Source organism: Primulina eburnea, chromosome 15, assembly GCF_022965805.1.
Source record: "Primulina eburnea isolate SZY01 chromosome 15, ASM2296580v1, whole genome shotgun sequence".
Lineage (NCBI taxonomy): Eukaryota > Viridiplantae > Streptophyta > Magnoliopsida > Lamiales > Gesneriaceae > Primulina > Primulina eburnea.
The window spans coordinates 30,353,068-30,381,048 of NC_133115.1; the positions used below are offsets into that span (position 1 = coordinate 30,353,068).

Consider the following 27,981-nt stretch of genomic DNA (forward strand, 5'->3'; position numbering starts at 1 on the left):
TTTATGCTCATTTTATGAATGTCAAAAACTTGTGTGAGACGATCTTACGAATCGTATTTTGGATGACAGATATCTTATTTGGATCATCCATGAAAAATTATTACTTTATATGATAAAAGTATTATTTTTTATTGTGAATATCGATAAGATTGACACGTCTCATATATAAAGACTCGTGAGACCGTCTCACAAGAGACCTACTCTTGATCAATAACTAACATCGATAATAAACACATTTTACACAGTTCTCACACCAAAAAAGGATTTCCCCTAGCATGCTTTTAGTGTGGTAGCCGCTAGAACTCTTGATTCTGCAGTAGCAGAAGATTAGCTTTCCCGTAAAGTATCCAAACTCCACCTGCATAAATGTTCTTTGTTGTACTTCAAATATGAAAAGATAGCAACATATTTCAAGATACCTTTGTGAAAAAATGCTACATAGGATCTGTACATGCATAATTCTAATATGTTGAATGTGTTGCAAAAAAAATACTAATCCTCATTTTCCTGCAAAACTTGCTTGAATTTTTAATAAATTATCGAAATATTCATACAAAACGTTCACATACAAATATTGAACGTGTACACATGGAATGCGATGATTAAGAATTATATATCTATGTGTGTACCACCATCTAAGAGAGCAGAGAACTTCTCATGTCTTCGGATTACAACTTTGGCCAGTGTCTATTAGCGTCAGTTGCCTCCAGGCTCCACCCCACCACCTAAGAATAATGAACAATTAGCATTCAGGTTTCATGTCAATAATTAACAATCTGATCAACACCTTGTGTTGCACCCATGTTTGCAAGAGCGTCTATTGGATCCCACTTCAACCTGATCGCCCCCGTTTTGACCTCCTTCGTTTGCCAAGAAGTTTCAGCATGCTGTCAGTAACATCAGGCAGAGATTTATTATCTTCATCATGGTTATCCTCAGAAGTTTGGGTTAACCAAGCCAACGCTTCAATAGCTGCATCTTTCTCAGACAAGACTTTATTTCTCTTCGGTTTTCCCACAAACTGCATGCCCTTGAACTCCACTAACGCCCTAAATTCATTTGTCTTGAGATGTTTTGTTTTATATTTCGGAGGTGAATGGCCAGCTCTCATTAACAGAGTTTGAAGTAAGCTCTTGGGATTTGTACCATCTTGTGTAAATCTTTCGCGATCACCAGACTCTCGAGGCTTCTTACTTTCACGACCGAAAACAAATCTTCCTTCACTTTGATCACCCGAAACCAGCTCCTGAATAGCAAGCATTAGGTACTTTCCTTCTTTATTGATATCCAAGCAGGGATCTTGAAGCTGCATTTGTCCAGATTTATAGAGCAAGAATAAAAAGACATCAATCCACTATAGCATTTATTTTATTAGGATTGTAAATGCATGATCAATTACCGGCTAAAGTAAAATAAAGTCGAGGAATTCATAAAACTAACGAAAGAACAAGTGTACTTGAAGCTTTGTCTTATAAGGAATCAAAGACCTCCATGTCTTTCTAGAGACAACTTGTTTCACTCTTGTGCTTTCTAGAGACATGCACACGTACTTAAAACAGTGATAAGTGGTTGTGCGGAGTTGAAAGTACACTTTTCCACTGCCTCCCCCATATTCTCAAACCCCATTAAAAAAAAAGGAAAACGAAAAAAAAACGAAGAAAAGAAAAACACTCGTCAATGTACAACCACAGACAAATGAATATGCTAAACCCCATCTCTCATAGCAAATATATTTCTTTGTGCTGGAATTTTACGGTTACTTGAACTTAATTCGCCGTGGTTCCTCCTATAGTACATCTCAACAAGTCTGTAAGAAGAGAATGTACAGGAGATATTACCCTATAGTCTCACAACAACAATCCTAAATTTTCTCAACTTGAAATCAATTATCAATGCTTATTGTGGAACTAACATCCGAACAAACAACTGCAGTGATACAAAGAGCACAAAAATCAGAAACCAACTTGTCAATAACACTTTAAAAGGAGGAGAATGAAACAAAGAATGCAGCCAGTTATTGTTATTAAATTGGTATAACCAAGAGTTTTGATGATAGTTGTCCACATGGAAATGGAAACAAAGAGATCACAATATTTGCTACAACTTTAGAACAAAAATTACCAGAAAAGATTAACCACAAAAATAAAAGCCAATACACAGAAAAATTTCCAATTTACCTTCTTTTGCAAAAGCTTTTCGAGCTCCTCTTTCAGCTTGACATAACACTCTGACAAACTCGGATCCATGAAGAAGTCAATATATCCACTCAACATCTTTAAATTGCCTGCCTGAAACACCAAAATCCGATATTAAAATGAGATCATAATTTATATGATTATATGTTCCAAAAAAGGATTTGAAGACACAGAACCCTACCATACCACCACAGTCAATGCCACCACCAAAAAGGATCAAAATGGAATCAGATATTCCAGTCGAATCACGTATGAATACTGTATTGACTTTCACCTTCTCACCAAAAACCAACCATGGGTATGGGATTGTTTGATAACGAGCGTTTACAGAATTCTAGACCAAATGAGAATCATGTAAAACCATTAGATAACGCTAGTGAAATAGCAATAAACAGATCCCATTCATTACTTTCCATAAGATCAAAACAGTAGATAATAAAAAAGCGAGGTCCCTTGTCTAGAAGATGAATAAGAAAATACCTGCTTTATGAAAAGATACAAGAAATGTTGCCGTCCTTTTTTTAAAAAAAAATTAATAGGTTAACATATGCATGCACCTGATATGATTCCAACCTGGGTTCCACAATTAAAGAAACCTATATCCACCTAGTGGTGTTAACAGACCGGGGGTGGGGAGGGAATGGGGGTAAGATAAAAGCCAAACCAATCTATACCGGTAGAATCAACCTTGTATAAATGAGTTCAATGATTTGTTTATTTCTTAATACATAAGACAGCTACATTTTTAAATAGATGAGCCAATTCACTTATGTCACTTATGTTACCATTTAAATTTTTAGCCAATGTTCAAAACAGTTTGGTTTGTTTTCTCCGGAAAAAAAAAGTTTGGTCTGTAAGTGTTCCTCTTTATGCACTACGAACATAACTTTTTATTTTCCCAAAACAAAACAAATAATTATATTTTATGTGGGATTTACTTATTGTCAGTAATCACAACTCTCAATTATAAAACAATTTTTTTACAGATATATAATATTTAGATGTTATCAATTAAAGCTCACTACCCCTTTTTTTTTTGAAAAAAGGTGTTATTTTGCAACCACATGCATGAAATTTGTATTCCTCTAGGTGTTATTTTGCAACCACATGCACGGAGTTTGTATTCCTCTAAGAACAACAGATAACTAAGTCTTGGGACATACCGCATAGAGAAAAACCTGGCCATCATCCATTGTCTTGAAAGACATCGATGTTTCCCTGTGCTGCACATAAAGAAGAAATAATCGATCTGCTAGACTATTTAGTTTCTTAACCTCAATAAAAAGCAACATATTATACCCACCACAACAGAAGCAATTCCAGGGTATAGACCAGAACATATTACAGCACGAACCAAAGACTGGTTGTGACTTAATCTGTTATTGATTGATCCATCTTCGTCAAGCAACTGAGCATCTTTCAAAATGTAAGTGAACTGCTTACGAAGAGAATGGATAGCTTGAAGAGTCTGGACAGAAAGGAAGTTTCTCCAGCAATATTCATATGCAGAACCTTCTCTTTCTGCTTCCTTCCATCCTTCATAGGCACGAACAAGAGCCATATGATCACTGTAGTCCTTAGCAGAGAATCTAGACTTGGCAGAGCCTGCTAACTGCATAAAGAAAGTGAAGTAAGCAATGTCATAAATTGTCCCATAAAGATGCAAGGCCCCATTATACAATAAAGAGCAAGATAATTTAAGTAAAAACAGTCTTAGGCATGACAATAAATCCAAGAAAAGATGCTCATCCAGATAGTGACATTAAAAATTCAGGCATATTTTGAGAGGGATCCTGATAGAAAAGAAAAGCATCAAAATTACTACTTGGATGTCCAGGTTCATGAATAGGGTGTATGTATGTTGAAAAGTATTTTTTACGAGTCCATATTTATCAGACAATGGTATGAAACAACATCCTTGATGAGACAACTAAGGTGTTTGGCAAGTCAAAACTAAAATATAGGACCACGGTGTAGCACATAAAACAACACAGAAGTACTTTTGTTAACAGTTAAAGCCTTTTATACAACAGTAGCTTCTAAGCCATGTGGCCCAATGTCGAGTACACAATAAAAACAGGACATATTACTCAGCATAAAACATAAATTCACAAAACTAGGGAACTCACAAGATGTAGGAAAAGTTGGATGTCAGACAAACACAAGAATTATCTAAAGTTCAATCACTACATCTCAAGCTGAATAACAATGAAATAAAGAAATCAGATCTGCTTCCTGGTAATAGTAACTCCTCGTGTCAGGGATATCATATTTGCGCAATATTTTATGCATATGCTTGTTGTTGTTATGCAGCCTCAGAAGTGTGAAGGCTTGCTAATGGCTACTGTATCAGCAACCAAATGAAACATTTAGGTTTAGGTAAAAAACAATTGAAAGCACTAACCTGAAGGGGTAAATTAGACCTTTTCAGTTTTTACAACTTTCATTATCATTCAAGGAAAAACATATATCTCACAATTTTTTTATATTAAATAATAAAAACTAACAGTTACAAAAAGAGGACAAGAAATCCGTAAGGTAAAAAAAGAAAACAATAGTACTGGTCATATCAACAAAAAATATAACTCCAATTCCAAACTAAATATGAGATCGAGAAATATCCAATCATATGCCCGGATCTTAATCTTGTTCCAAAAATCTTCAACTGAACGTAGATTGTCAAAAATCCTTGTATTCCGCTCAAGACAATTGATCAACAAATACAATGAACTACCACTATCCAAAATTTTTTATCCCTCCTGCCAAGATCATGTCCAATATCTGCAGCAAAAAGTTCGTGCAAAGAACTTGAAACTACCCAAACCAAACCCATCTCCTCCAAAGCTCTTAACGAAAGACAGCTCGAGAAAGTACAATGAATAAATATGTGGTCCTAAGTCTCCCCATCTATCCGACAAAGCACACACCAGTTCGGACAAAGAGCATAAGTAGGCCACCTTTTTTGCATTATATAACAAGTTGACAACTTACCCAGAACCGCAGTTAACGAGAATACTTGAACCTTTGGCAGGATTAGTGCTTTCCAAATAACGTGAAAAGGGGAAAGAAAGGAAAATTGGTGACCGAAAAGAATGACTCATAGAAAGATTTAACTGAAAAAACTCTTACACTCTCCTCAACCAACCTGACCCTCTCTGAAGACCTTAGCAAAGAACTCAACCCATTTACTTCCTCATCTCTCAAATCCCTCAAAAAATGCAAATCCTATGATAAAAAAGAAGAAAGAGAAGATTCCACCGAAGGAATAAAATGAGAAATCAGCTTGTTATGAATCGATGAAATCTGAAATAAGGAAGGATAAGGTCCTTAGAAGATGAATCTCCCACCACCTATCCTCAAGGAATCATATCTGGTTACCTCCTTTAATTACTGTCCTCACTAACAGGTGAAAAGCCGGATAAGTTCTAGAAATAAACTTCCATAGGCTTCTAAATGTAACATTCCTTGTTAAGCCCACACCCCAACCATTATTTTATTGCTTGTATTTGCTCATTATAACCTTCTTTCATAACGCCTTCTCCTCAACAGAACACCTCCACCACCATTTCCCCAAAAAAACCTTATTAAATGTTCTCAATACCCAAACCCTCTCTTACTTTCGGTTTAGATAAATGCTCCCACGAACCAGATGACAATGTTAATCTCCATCACCTCCATCCCACAAAAAATCTCCCTCATAGTCCTCTTCACAACCTCCACTACCCCTCTTGGTACCCTAAAAAGAAACATGAAGTTCATTGCAGAGCATTCAACACGGCTGAAATCAAATTTAGTCTACCCCCTAGACAAGAGCGATTTCTTCCAACTTGCTAACTTCTTCGACATCTTAGAGAAAACAGATTCCCATATTGAAATTTTCATCAGATTTCCACCCAATGGAACCTCTAAATATCTGATGAGTCAATTCTCCCCCTCATTTCCAATCTCTCTGGCTAACCATTCCACTTCTGCTCTACATAATTAGGGCCCAACAAGACGCTCTTTTCCAAATTGATCTTTAGAATAAATTCAATATCTCCATCTAACATGCATATGATCATTATTAACAAAGAACATAGTATCGTCCGCAAATCTCAACTTTCTTTGTATCTACTTGCAGACCCCGAATAAGGTTCATTGTCTAGGCCTTCTCAATCAATCTACCCAACACATTTACTACCAGATTAAACAGGAAGGGAGAAAGCAGATCACCTTGCTTTAGACCTTTCTCACCCTTAAATTTACCCTTTGGTCTACCATTAACAAGAACTGAGAATGGAACAGTCGAAAAACATCCTTTACTCCATTTTCTCCATCACTCTCAAAATCTCTTTTTTAGTATAGCAAAATCCAAAAAACTCCAATCCATGTTATCATATGGCATACGCCTTCTCAAAGTCACTTTAAACACCCACCTTTTCTTTTTTTTTTCATCTCAACTCCACCAATTCATTAGCCATAAGATAACAATCAAAAATATATCTACCTTCGATAAAAGCAAATCGAGTCTCCGCCATTGTGATGTTTAAAACTTTCTTCAAGCTTACTGACAAGACTTTAGCAATAATCTTACAGTCTTGTCAATAATATTACACAAGTTGGTTGTCCAACTTATAGACCTAAAGTCTTTTACCTTAACAAAATCTTGTTTCTTCGAGATCAAACAAATGTATGCCTCGTTGGTGACACCATTTATAACCACCCTCAAAAAATTCAATAAAAATCTTCAATAGACCTCCTTTTACAGTATCCCAACATTCCTGATAAAATGTCATAGTAAAACCATCTAGGCACAGAGCCTTTGAACATTCAATTATTATTAGGAACACTAGATGACTTCTAAATGTATAAATATGTAATGAAGCAAGTGAAAACTAGACAAACTTCTTCAAACCGTATTGTCAAGTAAGCACGTAACAATCAGCAAATTCATATTTTGTACACTATCACAGAAACAATCGATTCTTCTATGTAATGGGCTTTTGATTAAAAAAGAACGATTCCTGTTACATGAAGAATTACATGACCTCCAATTGAATGCAAACAAGACATCTTGACATGACAAGAAATAGTGTGCAGCTAACTTACATCCTTTTTATCTTGAGGTAGAAGAAAAGGATCCCTGACACTGAGACCGGCCACAATCGTTAGTACAGGGTCAAAGCAACTAAATATAGAACCCATAACTAGCATTTTCCCGAGCTTAGGATCCACTGGTAGCACTGACAAGAACTTTCCTGATCAAACAATGAAATAAAGTAAAAAACATGGGAAATGAACAGATAACATCAAAAGGCTGATGAAACAAGAATATTTGAGTTTTGAACATGTGAATGTACATACCAAGAGGTGAAAGATTCTCACTTTCATCCAAAGCACCAATCATCTTCAAAAATTCAACAGCATTTTTCACCTGAAATGTCCAACAGGAAAACAATCAATAAAAACACACAGTGCCGTGAGGATGAAAGGACGCAGAGTAATTCCATATTCTGAGAATCAAATTAAAGCCTAATATCAGACTGAACCTGCCACTAGCACAAAAATTAGAGAGATACTAAAAGGTAAGACATGGAATAAAAAGGAACAGCGGGAATTTTGGGGCGGGGTGAGAGCTGGAAAACAGAGTCAAGCTAGAGAGAGGGGGGAGCACCAGAGAATGTTTAGAAGAATGCCTCAAAAACTTCATATATTATCCAGAAATAATTTGTAAAACAATTGATTTCAATGCTATTTGTTCAACCTTATGTTTTGGTGAGCTGCTGTTAAGTTAAATTTCTACAATAAACTAAGGTTTAAAATGTCATGTAAATCACAAATATGACAATTTTCGTCCTCAAAAGTCATAAAGCATAACTCAGACACCGACAGCTCTGTTGCAAAAGCCCTCTACCAAGCACCCTGATTGATCTAGATTCTCACTGCATGTTGAATGCGTCAAAATTTTGGAGAGATTTTTTATTCACAATTAGGGTTAGAACTGGTAAAACCATGGAACTAAGCTTGCAATTATTTGCCAAGTTGACATTTTATTACATCAATGAATAACGCAGTGCTTTTCAAATACATCAAGGGAGATAATAACGATGCAGAAGCAACAAGCATAAAAGGTACAAGATTTTACCAAAATAGAAGGTCAACCCAAATTCATATATTTAGCACGGAGGATATCCACCAAACAAAACTACTTTTGAAATGAAGTTTATATGTGAAAGGTATTTACCGCCAAAGGTTCAGGAGGCTGAAGAGCAGCAGACAAAAAATCGATAGTACTTTCAACTTGCAAACTTTTAATTTGCAGACAGAGAGAATTAAGTGGAGTTCTTAGAAGTTCAGGAAGTTGATATTCAGCAAAAGCTTCATAAACACATCTTGGATATAAGTGGTAGCACACGCCTGGCTGCACACGACCTGCCCTACCCCTTCTCTGTAACCAAACAGTAGATGAAACAACAATATAGCTGCATAAGCAGAAATGTATATGATGGATGGCATCCCAAAAGAAATGAAGATATTTGAGGGAAGGGAACAAAGTCAAGTAAGCTGCAAGCCTATGAAAGTCTAACAATATAGAAAAGACATGTATGATTCAAAAAAAAGTACAGCATGGCTATGTCAGAAATACCGGTAATAACAGAACTGCATCAGTCATTAGTGCTGTTCTATCCATCTAAAGAAACCACCTTATACAGTGGGGATTAGCAAGGACGGACCCTAAACTTGGTTGGGAAACATCATCCATCAATTTTGAGCATCACATCCTCCTCGTGCTACATCCAAATCGAGTGATTTATGATGTAATGAAAAACGATGAAAAGAAACTATAATTTGCATATGTCGACCATTTTGACAAACTCTGGATTGTGTTTAGGGACAAATGTAAGGGCAACACAAAGTATTTCTTGCTTGGGGCCTAACATATGGCTGAAAAATAGGCCCAATGTAAAGAAAAATTGGGCCTTCAATGTTACTGAGCTCTTGGTCCAAGATGTGAGTGAACATATCACTGAAAAACCCTGAAAAATACGAGGTTTGTGATTATGGGGGCATCCGCTATTAGTGGGCCAAGTTGCGTGAAAACCTAAGTGTTGATTTTGAGGAGATGAAGTCGGATATTGGATCGAGGAGTTGACCTAATAATTGGCATTTCATAAATATTGATAACTGACATGAGTATTCCCATCTTGTATATTGCTTTCAACCAGTCTGAGTTATGCCATGAAATATTGAGTTGGGATTTGATTTGCTTATGGATCGGGATTTGATTTGCTTATATAACTACTTAGTACTTGATATTTGATAATTTCACACTTTATGTATTGGTAATTTGATTACACATCATGATTATGCATAGATAATTGGAAAAATAAATGTAACTCGTACATTTGCATATAAGCCTCATGCCATGACTTTCAATAACCATGACCTATTGGCATTAAATGAGTCAATGATAAGGATGGTGAAAAGATTCTTGAGATTTTGGATATGCCACGCGTCTTGTGAAGGAACTAATAGCCGAATAGCCACAGTACGCCATACGTAGAGAAAACGGTGATTTGTATTTACATACAGGATGCTTTGAAAAGGGGATGATAGGCCAGACAGCCGTAGGTAACGAATCAATGATTAAGGATGAAAATTCCTCCCAAGATAATGTATGTCCCCAGTAAACTGAGTATGTGCGGTGTGCTCTATCTTTCATTGTGGCCATAAATACTAAGCTTTGATCACTCATGGTGAGACTGTTTCATTTAAAACAGTTGGGTTCTGTTGATGCAGTCTAGAGAAATCTTAGGCTAATTGTTAGAGTAATCTTAGGCTAATTGTTAGGCTAATTGTTAGAGTAATCTTAGGCTAATTGTTAGAGTAATTGCAATATTTTAGGATGTAATTAATTAGTTTTATTCTTTCCTATTTTATCTCTTGTAACCTACAATATAAATAGATAAGTCTGTATCTTAAATATTCTTATGAATGAATGAAATATATTATCTCTTGTTCTAGTGCTTTTATGGTATCAGAGCAATAAGCCTTTTACGTTGAATATTTTTTTCATCTATGGAAAAATCAGAGATGCAACATGTTCTCAGTGCCTCTGATAACTCCCTTCCATTCTAAATTACCAGCTTTAAACTCAGTGGCCGGAACTACTTACAGTGGTCTCGTTCCGTCCAACTTATTATCCGCGGGAAAGGACGATTTGGATACCTTGATGTTTCCATTTCGACACCAACCCGATCTGATCCTTCGTTTGCAGCATGGGATATTCAGAATTCCATGGTTATGGCCTGGCTCCTTCACTCTATGGACGACTCCATTGCAGAGATCTACCTCCATTACCCAACAGCAAAGGCTATTTGGGACGCTGTTGCTTTAGCCTACTCAGATCTTGAAGACTCGAACATCTCAGCCTACTCAGATCTTGAAGACTCGAATCAGATGTTCGACCTCTAGACTCGCTCTCGTAATCTGCGACAAGACGCTGGTACTGTAACTCAGTACTTCGTTTCGCTAACAAAGCTGTGGCAAGAACTCGATCTCTTCACTCAACCTGAGTGGACCGATCTGAGTATCAAGCCATTGCCTAGCCTTGATACCATTTTCTCCGAAGTCCGTCGAGAAGAACAGAGGAAACGAATTATGCTCGGTGGAGCTACCATACCCGTTGCCACCAATCATGATGCCTCTGCCATGGCCGCTCGAGGATCCCGCAAACCGCAGCTGTGGTGTGAACATTGCAACCGACCTCATCACACTAAAGCCACATGTTGGAAGCTCCACGGCAAGCCAGCTGACTGGCTGCCACGCAGCCAGCGTAACGCCGAGTCCACCAAGCCAGCCGTACCGGTGAAAGCCGACAACATCACACCATCATCCGCTGCAACATTCTCTCAAGCACAACTCAATCAACTTGGCCAGTTCCTTTCCACCTCGACTTCACTGATGGCGCACGGTACTTCTTCCTCTTTAACCGACCCTGGTAACTCTGGTGAGTGTTGGATTATTGATTCAGGTGCATCCGAACACATGTCCGGAGTTCGCACCCTTTTCTCATCATATCAACCATGCCAAAGATCTAGATCAGTAACTTTGGCAGATGGTTCAATTTCTCCTGTTCTTGGTATTGGCACTGTTTCGTTGAGTCCCCGCATGATATTACATAATGTCTTGTTTGTCCCTCAATTGACTTACAACTTACTGTCGATCAGCAAACTCACGCTTGACTCCGATTGTATTGCCAATTTTTCACCTAAGTTGTGTATTTTTCAGGATCGGGCCTCGGGGAAGACGATTGGGCGTGCTGCTGAGGTGTCGGGCTTATATCACTTTCTACGAGCTGATTCTACTGATCGGTGCTGCCAAGTGGTCCATAATTCTACACATCAATCCCGTCCCCAACAAATAATGTTACTACATCAACGCCTTGGTCACCCAAGTTTTTCTTATTTAAAACATTTGTTTCCTTCGTTGTTTCACTCTTGTGATAGGTTTGTATGCGAAGTATGTCAGATAGCTAAACATACTCGCATACATTTTCCCATTCATCTTTATCATGAATCTAGGCCATTCTCTCTCATACACAGTGATTTGTGGGGTCCGTCTCGTGTCCCTTCAATTTCTAATAAAAAATGGTTTATTACATTTATTGATGATCACTCTCGTGTATGTTGGATTTTTCTCCTTCCTAACAAATCTGAAGTTTTGAAAATTTTTGAACAGTTCTACAATATGATCCTTACTCAATTTAACTCAAAAATACAAATCCTTCGCTCTGACAATGGCACCGAGTATTTCAATTCATCAATCAATGAATTTTCTTCAAAACATGGTATTATTCATCACAGTTCATGTGTTGATACCCCTCAACAAAATGGGGTTTCCGAAAGGAAAAATCGACACCTTTTAGAGGTCGCTCGCGCTCTTCTTTTCACAAACAATGTTCCAAAAACTTTTTGGGGGATGCTATTTTAACCGCATGTTACCTAATCAACAGACTTCCGTCTCGGGTGTTAAAATTCCAAACACCATTAAATACCCTCAGAAGATCATTCCCAAAGTCCAAAATATTCACTGATCTTCCTCTACGTACGTTTGGGTGTTCGACGTTTGTTCATATTCATGATCATTCTAGGTCTAAATTGGATCTTCGTAGCCACAAATGTATGTTTGTTGGATATTCTTCTACACAAAAGGGTTATCGATGTTATTCTCCATCCAAAAGAAAATATTTTATTTCACGGGATGTCACATTTCTTGAATCGCAATCGTTCTATCCTCCTACTCCGAATCCAATTCTCATCTCCTCTCAGAATTCTGCTCCCGATCCTACTTCCTCGCCTAGTACCAAAAATCTTTTTTGGGAATATTTATGTGAACCGAATCCAATACAAGAGTCACAAATCCCAACCTCCATCCCAACTTAACCCACAAATCCCACAAAACCAGGAATCTCACTCTCCCTTAGAGCCAGAATTATTTTTGGGATTTCCGTCCACCTTGGAGCCACATTTAATTCCAGAAAATCCAAAGCCTTCACCCAGTATACCACAAAATCCGCTTACTATTCCTGCTCCGAATCCAATTCCACCTTCAAGTCCACCCGCTGAAATTTCTGTAACACCAACTCATCCTCCTCGTGGAACCACTGACCGCTTTGCAGCGACTTACCGCAGACACAAGCACAAGAATATCGAGCCCGCACCTTCTGCGTCGCCCCCGTCAAACCCAGCACCCGATCCGGATACCACCGAATTGGCAAATTTGGATATCCCGATCGCCCACCGCAAAGGTACTCGAATATGCACTCAAACATCCTATTTCACATTTTTTGGGGTATTCTAAGTTGTCGCAGCCGCTACAAGCCCTGGTCACTAACCTGTCACATTCTACCGTTCCCTCGACCATTGATGATGCCCTTCGCGATGACAAGTGGCGTACAACAGTCTTTGCCGAGATCAAAGCCCTCGAAAAAAATGGGACATGGGAGATTGTTCCGAAACCCGATGGCAAGAAACCGGTTGGTTGTAGATGGCTGTTCACCATCAAGTGCAATAGTGATGGGAGCATTGACAGATATAAAGCGCGACTTGTGGCTAAGGGATACACGCAGACCTATGGTATCGACTACCTAGAGACGTTTGCACCAGTAGCCAAAATCAACACTATCCGAGTGTTGCTTTCTCTCGCAGCAAACTTGGATTGGCCACTTCACCAACTCGATGTCAAGAACGCGTTTCTCAACGGCGATCTCGTGGAGGAGGTGTACATGGATCTACCACCCGGTTTTCACAATCTGGGAAGTAATGGCAAGGTTTGCCGGCTAAAGAAAGCTCTCTACGGTTTAAAACAGTCTCCGAAAGCTTGGTTCGACAGATTTTCCACCACTGTTCATCTTCTCGGGTACAAACAGGCTCATTGTGATCATACATTGTTCTATCATCGGGTCAAGGATAAGATTGCTATTCTTATTGTATATGTTGATGATATTATAATCACCGGGAATGACGTGACTGAAATAGAGCGAATTAAGAAGAAATTGGCCAGTTCTTTTGCAATGAAAGACCTCGGTCACTTGAGATACTTTCTCGGAATGGAGGTAGCTAGAAGCAAGGCTGGAATCTGTGTTTCACAGCGACAGTACGTCATTGACTTACTCAATGATACCGGTTTGATGGGTTGTAGACCGGCAGATACCCCCATGGATCCGAACATCAAACTCGAGGCCAAACCAGATGATACACCTGTCGACAGGGGGAGATTTCAACGGTTAGTCGGCAGATTGATATACCTCTCGCACACCCGGCCGGATATTTCCTTCCCTGTGAGTTGCATTAGTCAATTTATGCACTCACCATACCAATGTCATCTTGATGCTGCAACTAGGATATTACGATACTTAAAAGGCACTCCGGGCCGTGGTCTCATGTTCAGAAAGCAAGAAAAGAGGTGTGTTGAAGTCTTTGTTGATGCCGATTGGGCTGGATGTCCAAATGATCGACGCTCCACGTCTGGTTATTGCTCCTTTGTCTTTGGAAATCTGGTTACTTGGCGAAGCAAGAAGCAATCAGTTGTTGCACGAAGTAGCGCGGAGGCAGAACTTCGATCAGCGGCTCTTGGAATTTGTAAAGCTCTTTGGATTAAACTGTTATTGGAAGAACTGAAAATAGAGAAAAAGAGCCCTATGCTTATCCTATGCGACAAAAAAGCTGCCATAGCTATTACTCACAACCTGGTTCACCATGATCGTACCAAACACGTTGAAATTGATCGGCACTTCATAAAGGAGAAGATTGATAAGGGGATACTTTAAGTGTCCTATATTCCTACGTCACAACAAATTGCTGAAGTCTTAACAAAGGCTTTGTTCAAGCCTATGTTTGAAAGACTGATTGACAAGCTTGGGATGTACAACATTTACCATCCAGCTTGAGGGGGAGTGTTGACGCAGTCTAGAGAAATCTTAGGCTAATTGTTAGGCTAATTTTTAGAGTAATCTTACATTAATTGTTAGAGTAATTGCAATATTTTAGGATGTAAGTAATTAGTTTTATTCTTTCCTATTTTATCTCTTGTAACCTACAATATAAATAGATAAGTCTGTATCTTAAATATTCTTATGAATGAATGAAATATATTATCTCCTGTTCTAGTGCTTTTAGGTTCCAAGATATGGAGTAAGAATAGATAAAACAGAGGTTGGAAGAAAAGATTTACGCAGATCAAGTCTTGACTTCTTTTGGCCCTTTTGAATTACATAATTTGATTCGCAGAGATACAATGATTACAATGAAAAAAGTATCTAAGAAATATACGCCTTCGTGTTGACATGTATATGAATATGATAACACCGTGTGAGATTTAAATATGATAAGATTGATAATAATGATTTTTATGAATTACTTTTATATAAAAGACAAATCTAGCCCATCAAATTGGATATTGAATATAGACCACAACGAAGAATTATTTGAACAATTTTAAATTGAAAGCATGATTATGATGCAAGATATCTGATCCGAGGCCACAAAAGAATTAAGCTAAATTAAGCCTCCTAACTATGTGGTGTGCCAGTAATTACAATGGAAATTTCAACATATGATGCAACTGCTAGCTCACAAATGCCATATATTCATGAAATTGAAGGCTGAAACTCACCTGTCTAGCGGAAGCTTGGGATATCCACGAAGGTAGTAAACAAGGTGTGTTATTTAAGGCATCATAAGTAGTCTCCTTCGCTTTTCCACAGTCAACGACATAAACTATGTCATTAATTGTTATACTAGCCTCAGCCATGTTTGTCGCAAGTACAATTTTGCGAACATTGGGAGGTGATTTCTCAAAGATGAGTCTCTATAAAAGAAACGGATGGTCAACAAAACAACTGAAATCAAAACATAAAATTGTAACAGCCACTAAAAACAAAACATATTCATGTGGGCCAAGTTCCATGGATAACAAGCTAGCGTCTCAAAATATAAAGAAGTAAATAACCAGGTGACAAACTATAGCTTGGAAGAACAAATTAAAATTTAAATAAAAAAAGTACCAAATAAGTAGTTCCAGTACACTAGAGACAGAAACTAGGCATAAAATATTGAAGGCAACAGCAAATACGAGAATGACAATTTTGGGGTGATGGTGATTTAACAAGAAGACATGAGGCAACATGTCAATATCTTGAAATACATCATACCTGCTCAGAGATGGCCATTGACCCATGGCATATAAGAAGCAAGACCCTGTTGGGGTCCCCCAAGAGAGGGTGAGCTTTTATTTGATCCCTCAAACAACTTATGTCTTCCCACCCAGTCATAAATACCAAGACAGCACCTGGACGCTCCTTGCGACATATATGACACAACACAGCCTCGATAAAGTTGAATCCAATACAATCAGGTGCCCAGCATGACAATGACTCAACGACCGCAGAACTATAGTTCTCAAAGTTTGATTTATTCAGGGCTTCCTGTTCATGATATATATAAAGAACAAAAAATAAATCTGATTAGAGGGGATTGATTTAGTAGCCAACAATCAAAATGGCTAGTTCTTTCAACATGTTAATCAATCATTTACACAAAATCAAATGGTACAGTAAGTTGTGGCAATGAAAGTCTTGTACTCTTCCGAAGTTGAGAGCAGCTGCAAAGCCACCAAGGTCTAGGGTACGGTACAAGGATATTGTCCATACTTCAATAACAAATTTAGTAGATTCCATAATGGTTCCAGTAACTATAGCTCCTTATTACAGGATTTCAGGTCATGTCTTTAACCTACTGTTACTGCAATATAGACCTACAAAAGCTGGCGATCTTCTTACCTCTATAGGCAATATAACAAGCACTATTGTACAATTTATTGGCCTTAACGCCCAATATTGGCCCCACTCTTTAACATGCTACAGATATACAAATACAAATCTATCTTGGCTAGTTTCACTCTTCAAAACATGCCTAGTGAAAATAAGATATACATTGCAGAGACATCAGGCACCTGCAGGGCCAAACAGTTGAAAATTCCTTGCCAGGAAATCAAGGTCAGCATTGAAGCAGCCTTCTCGACCTGGCCCTCTGAGAGGTGCCATATCTATTCCCTAGAGGAGAGGCTGAGAAAGGACTACTGCATAACCGGGGAAAACCAAATCACTGTGTAAGACTTAGGGATTGATGCCCATTTTTATTTTTATCCCCAACTCGGGGAGGAGAGATGAAAACATTTTTGAGTAACTGATCTGCTTGTATGGTTTTGGCGATTTCAATCGTATACCAATAAATAAAGATACTAAAATGACTTGGGCATGTGTACGATATGCCATAAACTACACTATAATAAAAAAACATGTTACTACAAGGTGCTCCATGCCGTCTGATGGTTTAAGGAATTCCAACAAACACGTCAAACTCATACGGCATCTTATTAAATAAATAGATGATGTGCTTCATTTGAGAGTGAGATCATCCTCCAAGAAACACCTTGAAAGGAAACATGATAAGTTACAAAGAATGAAGCGTGTAAAAATAGCTACATGAAAGGTTAGGCATTCATTCTTACTCATTCCCTTAACCCTTCAACCAGCTCCAAATTTACGCCAACAATTTTAACATTCAAATGATCAAAACTCACAAGTACTGATACTTCAGTTGTACAGATTGATATTAACTGCAAAGATTACTAGTACCTCAACACGAAAAAGAAAAAATAATCGAGTCAACTGAAAAGAAAAACATATTCTTTTACAAAACAAGATTTCTACATGTTAAGCAAGGAGTGACCACACTAAAGGAACTAAAAGTAAAATTGGATAACATCAGCAATTTCAACACAGAGAACACATCAAATAAAGTTCCCTACCTCAACAAGAGTGGTGATTTGGTTTTTTCTTTTTCGTGGTGCTAGTTGTCTCTGTGTTTTCCACATTTTCTCTTGGCCATAATCATCTATTTGGTTGAATGAATTCAACTTATATCCAGTCATCTCCAGAATATCTTCCAGAAAGTGTGCTGTTACAGGATATGTGAAGCCCTATATTCAAATAAAACACTCAATTTCAAATGCTATAAAAAATGGGGAAAAAAGACTAAATATAAATTTGACTTGAGTAATTATTAAAACATCAGAAAATGTTAGGAGAATGCTCACAGAATTTCAGAAAATCAAATGGCTATTCAATAAATCAAATGGCTATTCAATAAAAATATTCATACGGAAAGACGTATTATGTACTTGAGTGGGCTAATAAGTTGAGGATGTACTCCAAACTTAAATGATACAGATATTGCCCAGCCGAGTTCACTGAGATCCGACAACCGAGAATGTCAAATCCTTAACTCTTTGACACCATAAACAACTAAAGGTAAACCAACTTCAACTTACAGGAATATGAATCATTGGTGCGCCACCGAAATAATCAGAAAACAGATCAGCATTAAGAGTGGCACTCATCAGGATCAACCTTAAATCCCGACGTCTTGGAAGAAGATCCTTCAAGACAATCAACAAAAAGTCTGATAAAGAGAATGAAATGTCAACAATCAAAAAACTGTCGAACATCTAAATATAAATTTAAAAAAAAAATTTAAAAAAACCAAACAACAGACAATTTATTCGCAGATATGAGATCACCTTCATTCATGCCTCGCTCATGGATTTCATCCACAAAAACATGAGTTACGTCAGCCAGGTTGCGATCACTCAAGAGCCTGCGAAGCAAAATTCCACTGGTGCAAAAAAGCAAATGCGTGTTCTTGCTTTTCTTGCCTTCTAATCGTACTTTAAATCCAACCTATCAAAATAATTTTTTATTTTTTTGAACAAAAATTTTCAAATAGGACGTTAACATATAGAGTTTACTAGTTTCATTACGATAATTGACAGGCGACAGCTTTTGCTTGTAATAAAAACAACAGAAAGGAAAAGATAGAAAGCAGGCCCACTGTTTCACCAAGAGGCTCTCCCCTCTCTGCGGAGACTCTTTCTGCTACAGCCATGGCTGATATTCTTCGAGGCTGCGTGCAAATAATGTTACAGAATGCTCCCCGACCAGACTCTACCTCGGACTCTAATATATACTGAGGAAGTTGAGTGGTCTTACCGCATCCAGTCTCCCCAGAAATCACTATAACCTAATATTAAAAGAGAAATCAGCAGTGCATCAATGCAAACAAAAATTATTAAAGTTACGCGAACTGATATAATTGATGAACTTAAAGTTTTATCCAAGAACACAAAGCCTCGTCATTTTAGATACCATATGGCATATACAGAAAAAATATTCTAAGGAAGACAATTCCTTGGAAGGAAAAAACAGAGTTGCAAAAGGCATTGGGTATATTTTTGAGCTCCTATCAACCATCGGATAAAACAGTCCCAAAAAGGAAACCATATGAATGGTAGCAGATCCTCCACCACAGCAAATTGTAAACCAAGTGCAGTAGGTCAAGGGACATGTCAGGAATGGCTGCCACGGAAAATCTGTTTTCATGCTTCCAGCTAGAAAGGTCCTCTCAAACAAATTTAGTTGAGTTCTTTTCCTTTTTATATTGACCACTGTGACATGCGCAATTATGATGATATGGATCATATAATAAAAGACCTGCTAGAGATGTAAATTTTAGCAACAAATATTTCCACAAAGCAAGATCAAGTTAATGGCTTTCTACTCTTTGCCACATGCAAGCTTCAGGAGTAAATGATAAACCGGAAACTGGTGTGAATGATTATGGTAAGTCTAACTCAGTTTATGTTTCTAGAATATGCAGGGAGGTCAAGCATGCAGTGCTGGTGTATTCACTGTCAAGTACAATGAAGTTCAACTCAGTTTATGTTGCCAAAATACGTATTGATCAAACATGTAGCAGTGGTATATTTTCGCTGTCAGAAACTTTTTGAAAGGTGAGATCATGGGGTCAATAAACCAGCTATCAACATACACCACTTTCACTATTTTTTGTTTTAAATTTGAAGAGAAAATTTATTCACATATTTTAGTAATCTACATAAAATAATAAAATCTTATAATGCCTATTGAGATGCAATCTGACTTTAAGATACCATCACTGCATAAGCTTTTAGGAGTTGTTGGTCATTAAAAATAAAGCACCTGATCGTCGGAGCACACAAAATGCTCATGCACATTTTTTGAAGATAACATGTTTTATGTTATGTAACATGGAAACATTTAATTCATGACAAATACTAAATGAAAATGATTATAGATTATTAAAGAATTGTGAGAGAAACTCATTTACACCTGCCAAGAATAGGGTGTCAATTAAAAAGGTATGTTTCGAAGAAAGAGTATTAACGACATTGGAAAGAAGGAGAAAGACTGTCAAGAGAGAAATGCACTGCAAGTCCAATGTTGAGGTTATATGCCAACCAAATTTACATACTCAAAGACCCTTGTAGATAATAAATGAAATAGACGTATAAAACAATGCTCATAATATGTTGACAATACAGCTCTCTCAAAACCAGTATGATAGTTACCAAAAAATTGGATACACGAACTAATGTTTTCATTCTTTTCCTTGCACAACCTAAAGTACTTTGGCACTCTATACAAATATTGTTCCAACCATTGCACCCACAACAAAAAAGTAATTGACCAATGACAGATTTCTAAGTCTCAAGGGAATTGAAGATAGATTAAACAAATCAGTTTTTTAGCTTTCGCATGCCCTTCTCAACGCTTTCACCGAAGTCAATAAACTAAATCTAATACTGAGAAACAAATTCGCAGCATAAAATCATTTCCAATTGCTTTCTCATTTATGAAAGTATTTGTGGTAAGACACTTACCAATGCCATCTAACACGCTTAAAAAAGGCCATGTAACATGCTGATGACAAATATGGAAAGCAACACGAAATAATAACACCAGATTAGCTAAACAACCAAAGAAAATTAAAAAAGCATGACATAGTTTCTCAAAGGCAATGGCAACATAAATAAATTTGTCCATGTCTTTTAAGCAAATAGCAAAACTGCAAGGAAAAGGCAGCTGAAACACAACAATCTGGACTCAGTCTGATCTGAGGAATACATTAAACAAGAAATCAGTGCGTGACTAGTTTGAACAATGGAAATGGGACTCTCAGCCCCAGAAAAATCTCGTCCTTGGTGTGACCGCCTCCAATAAAGAGGAATTGCCATTAAATAAGTACGAAGAATCAGATCTTTTTCCCCACTTATCCCTTTCCCCACACGAGCCACGGGCAGGTATTCTTGAATAGGATGTACTACCAACAAAATTTTTGAATCTGATTGCAAGTTTTCAGTCACACTTATGACTGAAACAACAGGGTGAGGTGCAGTTCTTTACAACTGTGATTCAGAGTTGAAACATGACAATAAAAGCACAGAAATGAGCATAAGAGCTGAAATTAAACCTGATTCCGAGCTATAGCTTGAAGGAGCCTTTCCTTCTCCCTGAAGGTGGGGAGAGACCTTCTAAAATCTAGCATCCTGTTGCCTTCAGGTGACTCCTGTGAATATGAGAAATACATTGGAAATGAACAGTTAATCGAGTCCCAGCACATAAAAACTCACAAGCATCCATTATTAAAAAGAACACTACTAAAAGCATCTGGATTGTTAAAAAATTACGAGGTACTATGAGAGACACAATTTTATCACATGCTAATGTGATGCAAAAAAATAACATTGATTAGTGTACAGTGTCCATAGCTACTGCAACAGGGTAAACTATCATCTTTTGAGCTAAATATAAATGAAAAACCATGGCATTTAGAAGTATAAATCTAGGACCTCATTGGTTTCCCGGTATCAAAACTGGTAATCGGATCATTCATCATTTGTAGTTCCACAAATGAAATCTATTCTGAAGTAAGTTGACACAAATGCAACTATATTATACAAGTTTTAGTTTAATAATCATAATATAATTATACATTATTTATTAAGTATTACATTCTCATTGCTGAAACTGAATAGTTGATTTTATCATCTTAGCAACACATTAAACAATTTATTTCACAGAGTAATATTTTTAATAACATTAATCTATCTACTATATTAAGGGTAAGACCATGAGACCAACAATTGGATTCATGCTATGGCCACTTTTTCTTCTTTTTTTGCTTTTCCTGTTTTTTTTCAGCCACTTTTTCTTTCTTTTTTTTCAATTTTACCATTTCTTTTTCTTTTTCTAATTTTTTTTTTTTTGCAGAGTTCCCATTTCAATTTTGCCATTTCTTTTCCATTTTCTTTTTTTGCAAAGTTCCCAAATTGAAGTATGGCCATTAATTTTTACAATTATGATATCATCAATATTTTAATATAAAAAAAAGATTGTAACAAGCTTGCACCGGTGCCCTAGTAATCAATTAAGAATCCCAGGTGTTACATGTCAGTTTCGCCATGTATTTCAGAACTATCAAATAAAAGAAAGTAGTTATTAAATATTATTAAATCTTATGTGGTACTGATTCAATACATAGAGATAATGCCGGCAATATGCCAAATTTGAGTAGAAACTTCAGAGTATTCTCCAGTGAGGTTCTCCTACGTAGGAGTTCAACTTTAATCATTAATTAGTTTTTTACAAAAAAGTTCTTCTTGACAAAAAAAATTGAGATGATCAAAGGAAAAACCTTTTAGTGGACTATGTTTGACATGTGCTTACACATAATTTTCTTCACATAAATAAAGAAAATCAGTTCTAGAAACAAAAAGTTTATGAAGAAGTTTACCACTCTCAGAACCATTATTTAATATATCATATACACTAATTATAGAAAAAGATTTTCAAATAAAATTTCATATTAGGCTCAAATCGCGAGCTTCGAAAGGAAATGAGTAGCCAAATATGAAACAAAACACAAGCAAGTAGCAACAGCGGGGAGCATAACATTTGAAATGGGAACAAAAAAGTAAAACATTTTCAAGTTCTCCAACTGAAAAAATATTTTCCATATGATGATTCAGAAACAAAAGGAAACACAGGAAGCCAATTTGATCACCCAGAAATTTGTACACGTAGCTCAGATGAACTACTTTGTCGACAAAACTACACAAGCAGACATTATGTGCTCCCTATACATACTTGCGTGCAGAAAAACTTGTTTTAAAAATGAAAATCATGATACCTGCCAAGTTCTCTGCATATTACGCATGCGCAAACTCTGCCTCTGGAGAACTTTCTCCATAACAGAAGCATCGAGGAATGACTCGGCATTTTCATCAGTATTCGCATTTTCAACATGATTTTTGGTATCCAATTCACTCAAAGAAGGATCTGCTTTTTCAGAGTTCAGCAATGTCCTGTCAAGATGTTCCTGGAGCAAACCCTCCACCCTCCTTTGCAAGCTCAATGGGATCACAACCTGAAACAGAATTAAGAGACTCCAGACTGAAAACCAGGAAATCAGTACCAAAACATTTCAATGGTGTTGATCACACTAGTAGGAAACTGTAAATATTGAGCGAGAACACGCAGACAGGACACTCCATAACCTAGAAAGCTGGTAACAGAACTTGTGCTGAGACTGCAGCTCGGTTCAAACATAGATCTAAGGTATGGGATTCAGATTTCAAATAAAGAAAAATATTGTCTGAGAACATGGACAAGATACTCCAAAAACCAGAAAGCTGAAACAGAATTTGTGATGAAACTGCAGCTCGGTCTCAAAAATAGATTTAAGGTATGGGGTGAAGTATGGAACATGGTCGTGATCATATTTCTATCAAATAATCATACTGACTGATAAGACATCCACAGCACTCATAAACTATAAAGCTAATACTAGGATAAAATAATGATGATCAAAATATATCGTGATATTTAAAAACAGCAAACACTGTTTTCTATTAAGTAATACAAATACAATATTTATATGACAAGAATGAGAAATTATGTTAGTAGGTTGTAGTTTATTGGCGTAGTGTTTCGTTTTGTGAAAGCTATGTCAGAATTAAGTGCAACTTCAAGGACACAAACATAAATTTTTTATTGTGTTAAGTGCCACATCTAAGAGAAATGGATCTTTAGGGTGATATAAGGGACAACGTAACCTGACATAAAACATCAAATAGTATTTATCAAATATTCACTGGAAATCTTTTCTTACCTCCCTTTGAGGGCGCTTGTCATCCAAATCTGGTCTGTAGTTAGGAAGAGGAACCTTGCTTGCAACTACCACTTTACCATACAGTTCACTGAAGAGGGCAATTCACAAAGATCAGAATGGTCTCCTCACTAACACATCTGACAAATGTAACTCACCCTTGCGTACCAGTAAAGCCCCATGTGTTTAGCAAGTCTGGCTATTTGTTCAAAGTCTCTCCTGTCTCTTTTATCTCTAGACACAATTTCTTGATCTTTATCATTACGTGACAGCATGCTCAGCTTCCATTTCCACTCATCAATGTTCACCACTGATGATGACGCCTACATTCAAACACTTTCATGTTTACATTAAATCAACTTTGGATTGAGATCCTCATTTGTACAACGCAACTAATGCCATTATTTTCAGTATAAACATTTTAATGATTTCCCCTATGACAGAAAAGCAATGTTGTAGATGCCATGACAGACAAAAGAACAAATTTAAGGAACTTAAATTCCTTTCAGTCCTCGACAATAATCAGTTTTCATGTTCGTCACTCAAGTATGTGCTGCCAGTTTTAATCTAGCAAAAGCTATAAGTTTTGTGCTTGGACATTTCTGAATTTAAGAGGGCAAATCAATTAGACCATAATCCTCTGTATTCCTTACCACCCTCTCTCCCCCAGCCCTATATTCATTAAATTAAAGTTTTCCAACACTCTAAAAATATAGATAAAACACTACATAACGTGACTTAAACTAATCATACTCGTTATAAACCTGTCTTTGTACCTAACTTCATCGCAGAAATCTATTCATTGCTTCTGCTGTAATTTTTTACTAACAAAAGAAACGAAAAACAAAAAAAAACCCAGGTTTCGCCTAGAAAAAAATTTAAAAGAGCGTGATTCCATAACACACACAAAAAAAATTCTTCTTTGACGCAGGAACAACCATTTCTTGACGAACAAAAGACAATCAGAACCAAAATGCAAGAATCACACACGGAAAAAAAAATCAAACATATTCAGCACATTTATATAAAAGAAGAGTAAAAGGAAATTTACCGGGTGGTTTTCATAATCACATTCGTACTCATCATCAGAGAACTGCTCGGCGGCATAGCCACAAAACCCGCTCCGAAAAATAACAGGATCGCTACTTAACTTCTGCAGCTTAAACCTACGAAAATTTTCCGTAAAATTACATAAACAAGCACGATTGCCGGCATATAGGACATTTATGATATCTGGGTTCAGCGGGAATAGGAATGTTGAAGAAAGATGCGAGTGATTCCACGATTTTCTAGCAGTACGTGCAAGAAAGCCTCCGAGCCGGGAACGCATGATTGGTCTACGGGCGAGAAGCGACGGAGCATGGCGGGTTTTTGTTGGTTTTCAACCCCTTTCGGGGGTTCTACAGTTGCACCTAAAACCTCCAATAAGAGTAAGACTTACAATTACAACAAAATTCAAGGGAAAACAAGGAATAATCCAATGATGACAAACTGGATTGATCCAGTTACGAAAAACTCGAGTCAGTGATAAAAATTCAAATTAAATAAGGATCAAATGATGAAAATTGAGACCTAAAATCAATCCAATTAAAAAATTAGATTCGAACTCGACCAGTGATGAAAACTCGACCCAAGAAATCTTCTGGGCTTTATATATTTTCATGCATAAAAAGTTCAATATTGATATTTTTTGTGTGGTAAAAATGGGTTTTTGCACAATTTTGCTTGGTTGGAGTCCCAGTTATTTCAAATAAGTTTTTGTTAATTTTTTTCTTTTAAAAAAAATGAAAAAGACAAATATACTCTCAAGTTCATTCTATTTTATTCAATTAAATATGTCATACTCTCCGCTGTTCCAATAAAATGACGGCGAGTTTTATATATTTTAATGACTCCAAAATTCAGGTTATCGAATTTTTTTTAATGTTATAATACATTACTATTATAAGTAGGTTTTAATCTATGAGACGGGTCAACCCTACTCATATTAACAATAAAAAGTAATACTCTTAGCATAAAAAATAATATTTTTTCATGGATAACCCAAATAAGAGACTCGACTCACGAATACGACCCGTGAGACCGTCTCACACAAGTTTTTGCCTACTTTTATATATGTTAAGGTCTTGTTTGAAATGGGTTGGTTGATGAAATATTTGCAACGTTAATTTTTTGGCAAAAACTTGTGTGAGACAGTTTCACATGTCGTATTTTGTGAGACAGATCTCTTATTTGGGTCATCCATGAAAAATATTACTTTTATGCTAAGAATATTACTTTTTATTGTAAATATTGGTAGCTAGGGTTGACATGTCTCACAGATAAAGATTCGTGAGACTGTCTCACAAGAGGCCTACTGTAATTTTTTTATATATATTTTAAGGTGAAGCACATTCATATTCATGTTTTTCCTCCTTTTAGTGATCCAAAAATCAAATATTATAAATTAAATTAATTTTTCAGGATGAATAATATGATTATGTATGACTCTAATTACTTATAAAATTTGAGTCATATTTTTAATGAAACAAGAATATATAAAAATTTCATGCCTTGTCTTTAATGTGGTTTACGACATTGATTATTTACTTCTCAATATCTTTTCAATACAACTATTATCATATTTTACTGAGAGTATTAGATTCATAGTTAAATATTAACTGTTGGAGATTTAAGTTAAATGTTTTTCATTAGGACAAAATTTATATCTGTTTTCAAGACACAACTTTATTTCTTTATACTCGTGGCAACACAGAGATGCACCTATTTGGGTACTAATGGATCAAGCTGTTAGACTCATGAGTTCGAAGAGTTGTATGTCTATCTATTAGTGATATCTCACATCTTTTATAAATAAGTCTTATTTTTTTCCTACCGTCAGCTCTGTCTTTCATTGAGATAGTATACTCGTGAAGATCTGGCATCACTATTTTACAGCTTACTGACCGACGATTTCGGTTGGGAATAAATCTAGCAAGCGGACTAGGTCAAGTATAATAATTGGATTATGAGCCCATGTATCATACCCTCAGAGAGCTTAACAGTTTCGAAATCAATAAGTTTCCTCTTTTTAGTCAAAATATCTTTCAAGAATTTAGCATAAGAAGGCATTTGATTCAAAGCCTCCGCAAAAGAAATATTTATGTGCAATTTCTTAAAAACTTCAAGAAATTTTGAAAATTGTTGATCCAATTGTAGCTGCCTTGCTCTTTGAGAAAAATGAAGTGTATTAATATCAGTATTATCACTAGAATCAAACTCCTCACCTTTCTTACATGTCTTCCGTGTAGTGGTGGTGTGAGTGTTTTATTCCTTAGCATCTTCCATTTTTGATTTCATTTCTCTATCATTCTTTTCCTCCACATCTATAGAATTCTGCTTCTTTGGTTCCTCTTCCTCGGCCTTGATCACTGTACTCACTGCATTCACTCCTTTCAGATTTCTCTCGGTATAACTTGGTAGTGTTCCAAGGGGTCAATTTGCTAACTAGTTGATATTTGACCCATTTGATCTTCCAACCTTTGCAATATAGTATCATGATTTTTCAGCCTCGTTTCCATCCCCGAAACATGTTTCATCATAAAATCCTCATAAATTGATCTTTGATCTTCTTGCTTGAATCCTGGATGTGCTGCAGGTACCAATAATCCTTGTTGTCTCACTTGTTGAGGAATGGACATTGGAAGAATATGTGTTGGATTAAGGGAATTCTCAGTATTCCTCCAAGATAAATTAGGATGATTTCTCCATCTTGGATTATACGTTGAAATGTATGGATTTGATTGTTGTCTCCATTGATTCCCCACGTAATTCTCTGCTTCTTCATCAAAATTGGGTTGTTCCTCGATGGTTATTCATTCGACTTGATTTGCTTGATTTGGTTGCAACTGAGAAAATTTATTGGTCAACCCGTCAATCTTAGCAGTAAGTGAATTCAACACAGCCATTTCAAGGACTCCAGCCTTCTTTTCTCGTTTAATGTCCGGCCAACCCGTACTATTTTTGGCCATATTTGAAATTATTTCCAAGGCAACTCGTGGAGTCTTCCTGTATAAGCTACCATTGGCTGCCGCATCTGTGGGGACCCGGATGCTAATCAAGTTCTTAATCATCATTGGGACTAATTAATCAATTATAAAACAGGGTCTAATTTTTTTTTTAAAATGCGGAACGTAGTGAAATCAAACTAATATACATAT

The 27,981-nt window shown here is 36.7% G+C and overlaps 1 protein-coding gene across 6 annotated transcripts; it reads right to left on the reverse strand.

Annotated features, from left to right (window-relative positions):
• Positions 1-209: 209 nt before the first annotated feature.
• LOC140815129 (DExH-box ATP-dependent RNA helicase DExH3) lies at positions 210-25,368 on the reverse strand. Of its 6 annotated transcripts, XR_012114265.1 has the most exons (21): positions 24,834-25,364; positions 23,951-24,105; positions 23,786-23,873; positions 22,805-23,041; positions 21,086-21,181; positions 18,629-18,817; positions 18,318-18,477; positions 18,069-18,199; positions 17,547-17,717; positions 15,889-16,161; positions 15,351-15,545; positions 8,419-8,622; positions 7,539-7,608; positions 7,284-7,432; positions 3,499-3,807; positions 3,359-3,418; positions 2,377-2,529; positions 2,178-2,288; positions 788-1,306; positions 630-725; positions 210-358 (listed from the first exon to the last, which is right to left on the reverse strand). XR_012114265.1 is itself a non-coding variant. In XM_073174241.1 (20 exons), exons 1-19 carry the CDS (start codon positions 25,110-25,112, stop codon positions 833-835), a joined length of 3,504 nt encoding a protein of 1,167 aa, XP_073030342.1. In that variant the 5' UTR covers positions 25,113-25,364; the 3' UTR covers positions 500-725; positions 788-832. The 6 variants fall into 6 exon arrangements, 3 of the variants coding, with proteins under 3 accessions (XP_073030342.1, XP_073030341.1, XP_073030343.1); XR_012114264.1 differs by having other exon boundaries at positions 630-1,306; XM_073174241.1 differs by lacking the exon at positions 210-358 and having other exon boundaries at positions 500-725.
• Between the last annotated feature and the right edge of the window lie 2,613 nt (positions 25,369-27,981).

Coding starts and splice junctions, on each gene's coding strand:
- LOC140815129 (XM_073174241.1), bottom strand. CDS start 25,112: ATGCGTTCCCGGCTCGGAGGCTTTCTTGCACGTACTGCTAGAAAATCG. Junction 23,874..23,950: donor AAACACATGGGGCTTTACTG/GTACGCAAGGGT, acceptor TGCCCTCTTCAG/TGAACTGTATGGTAAAGTGG. Junction 3,419..3,498: donor CTGGAATTGCTTCTGTTGTG/GTGGGTATAATA, acceptor CTTTATGTGCAG/CACAGGGAAACATCGATGTC.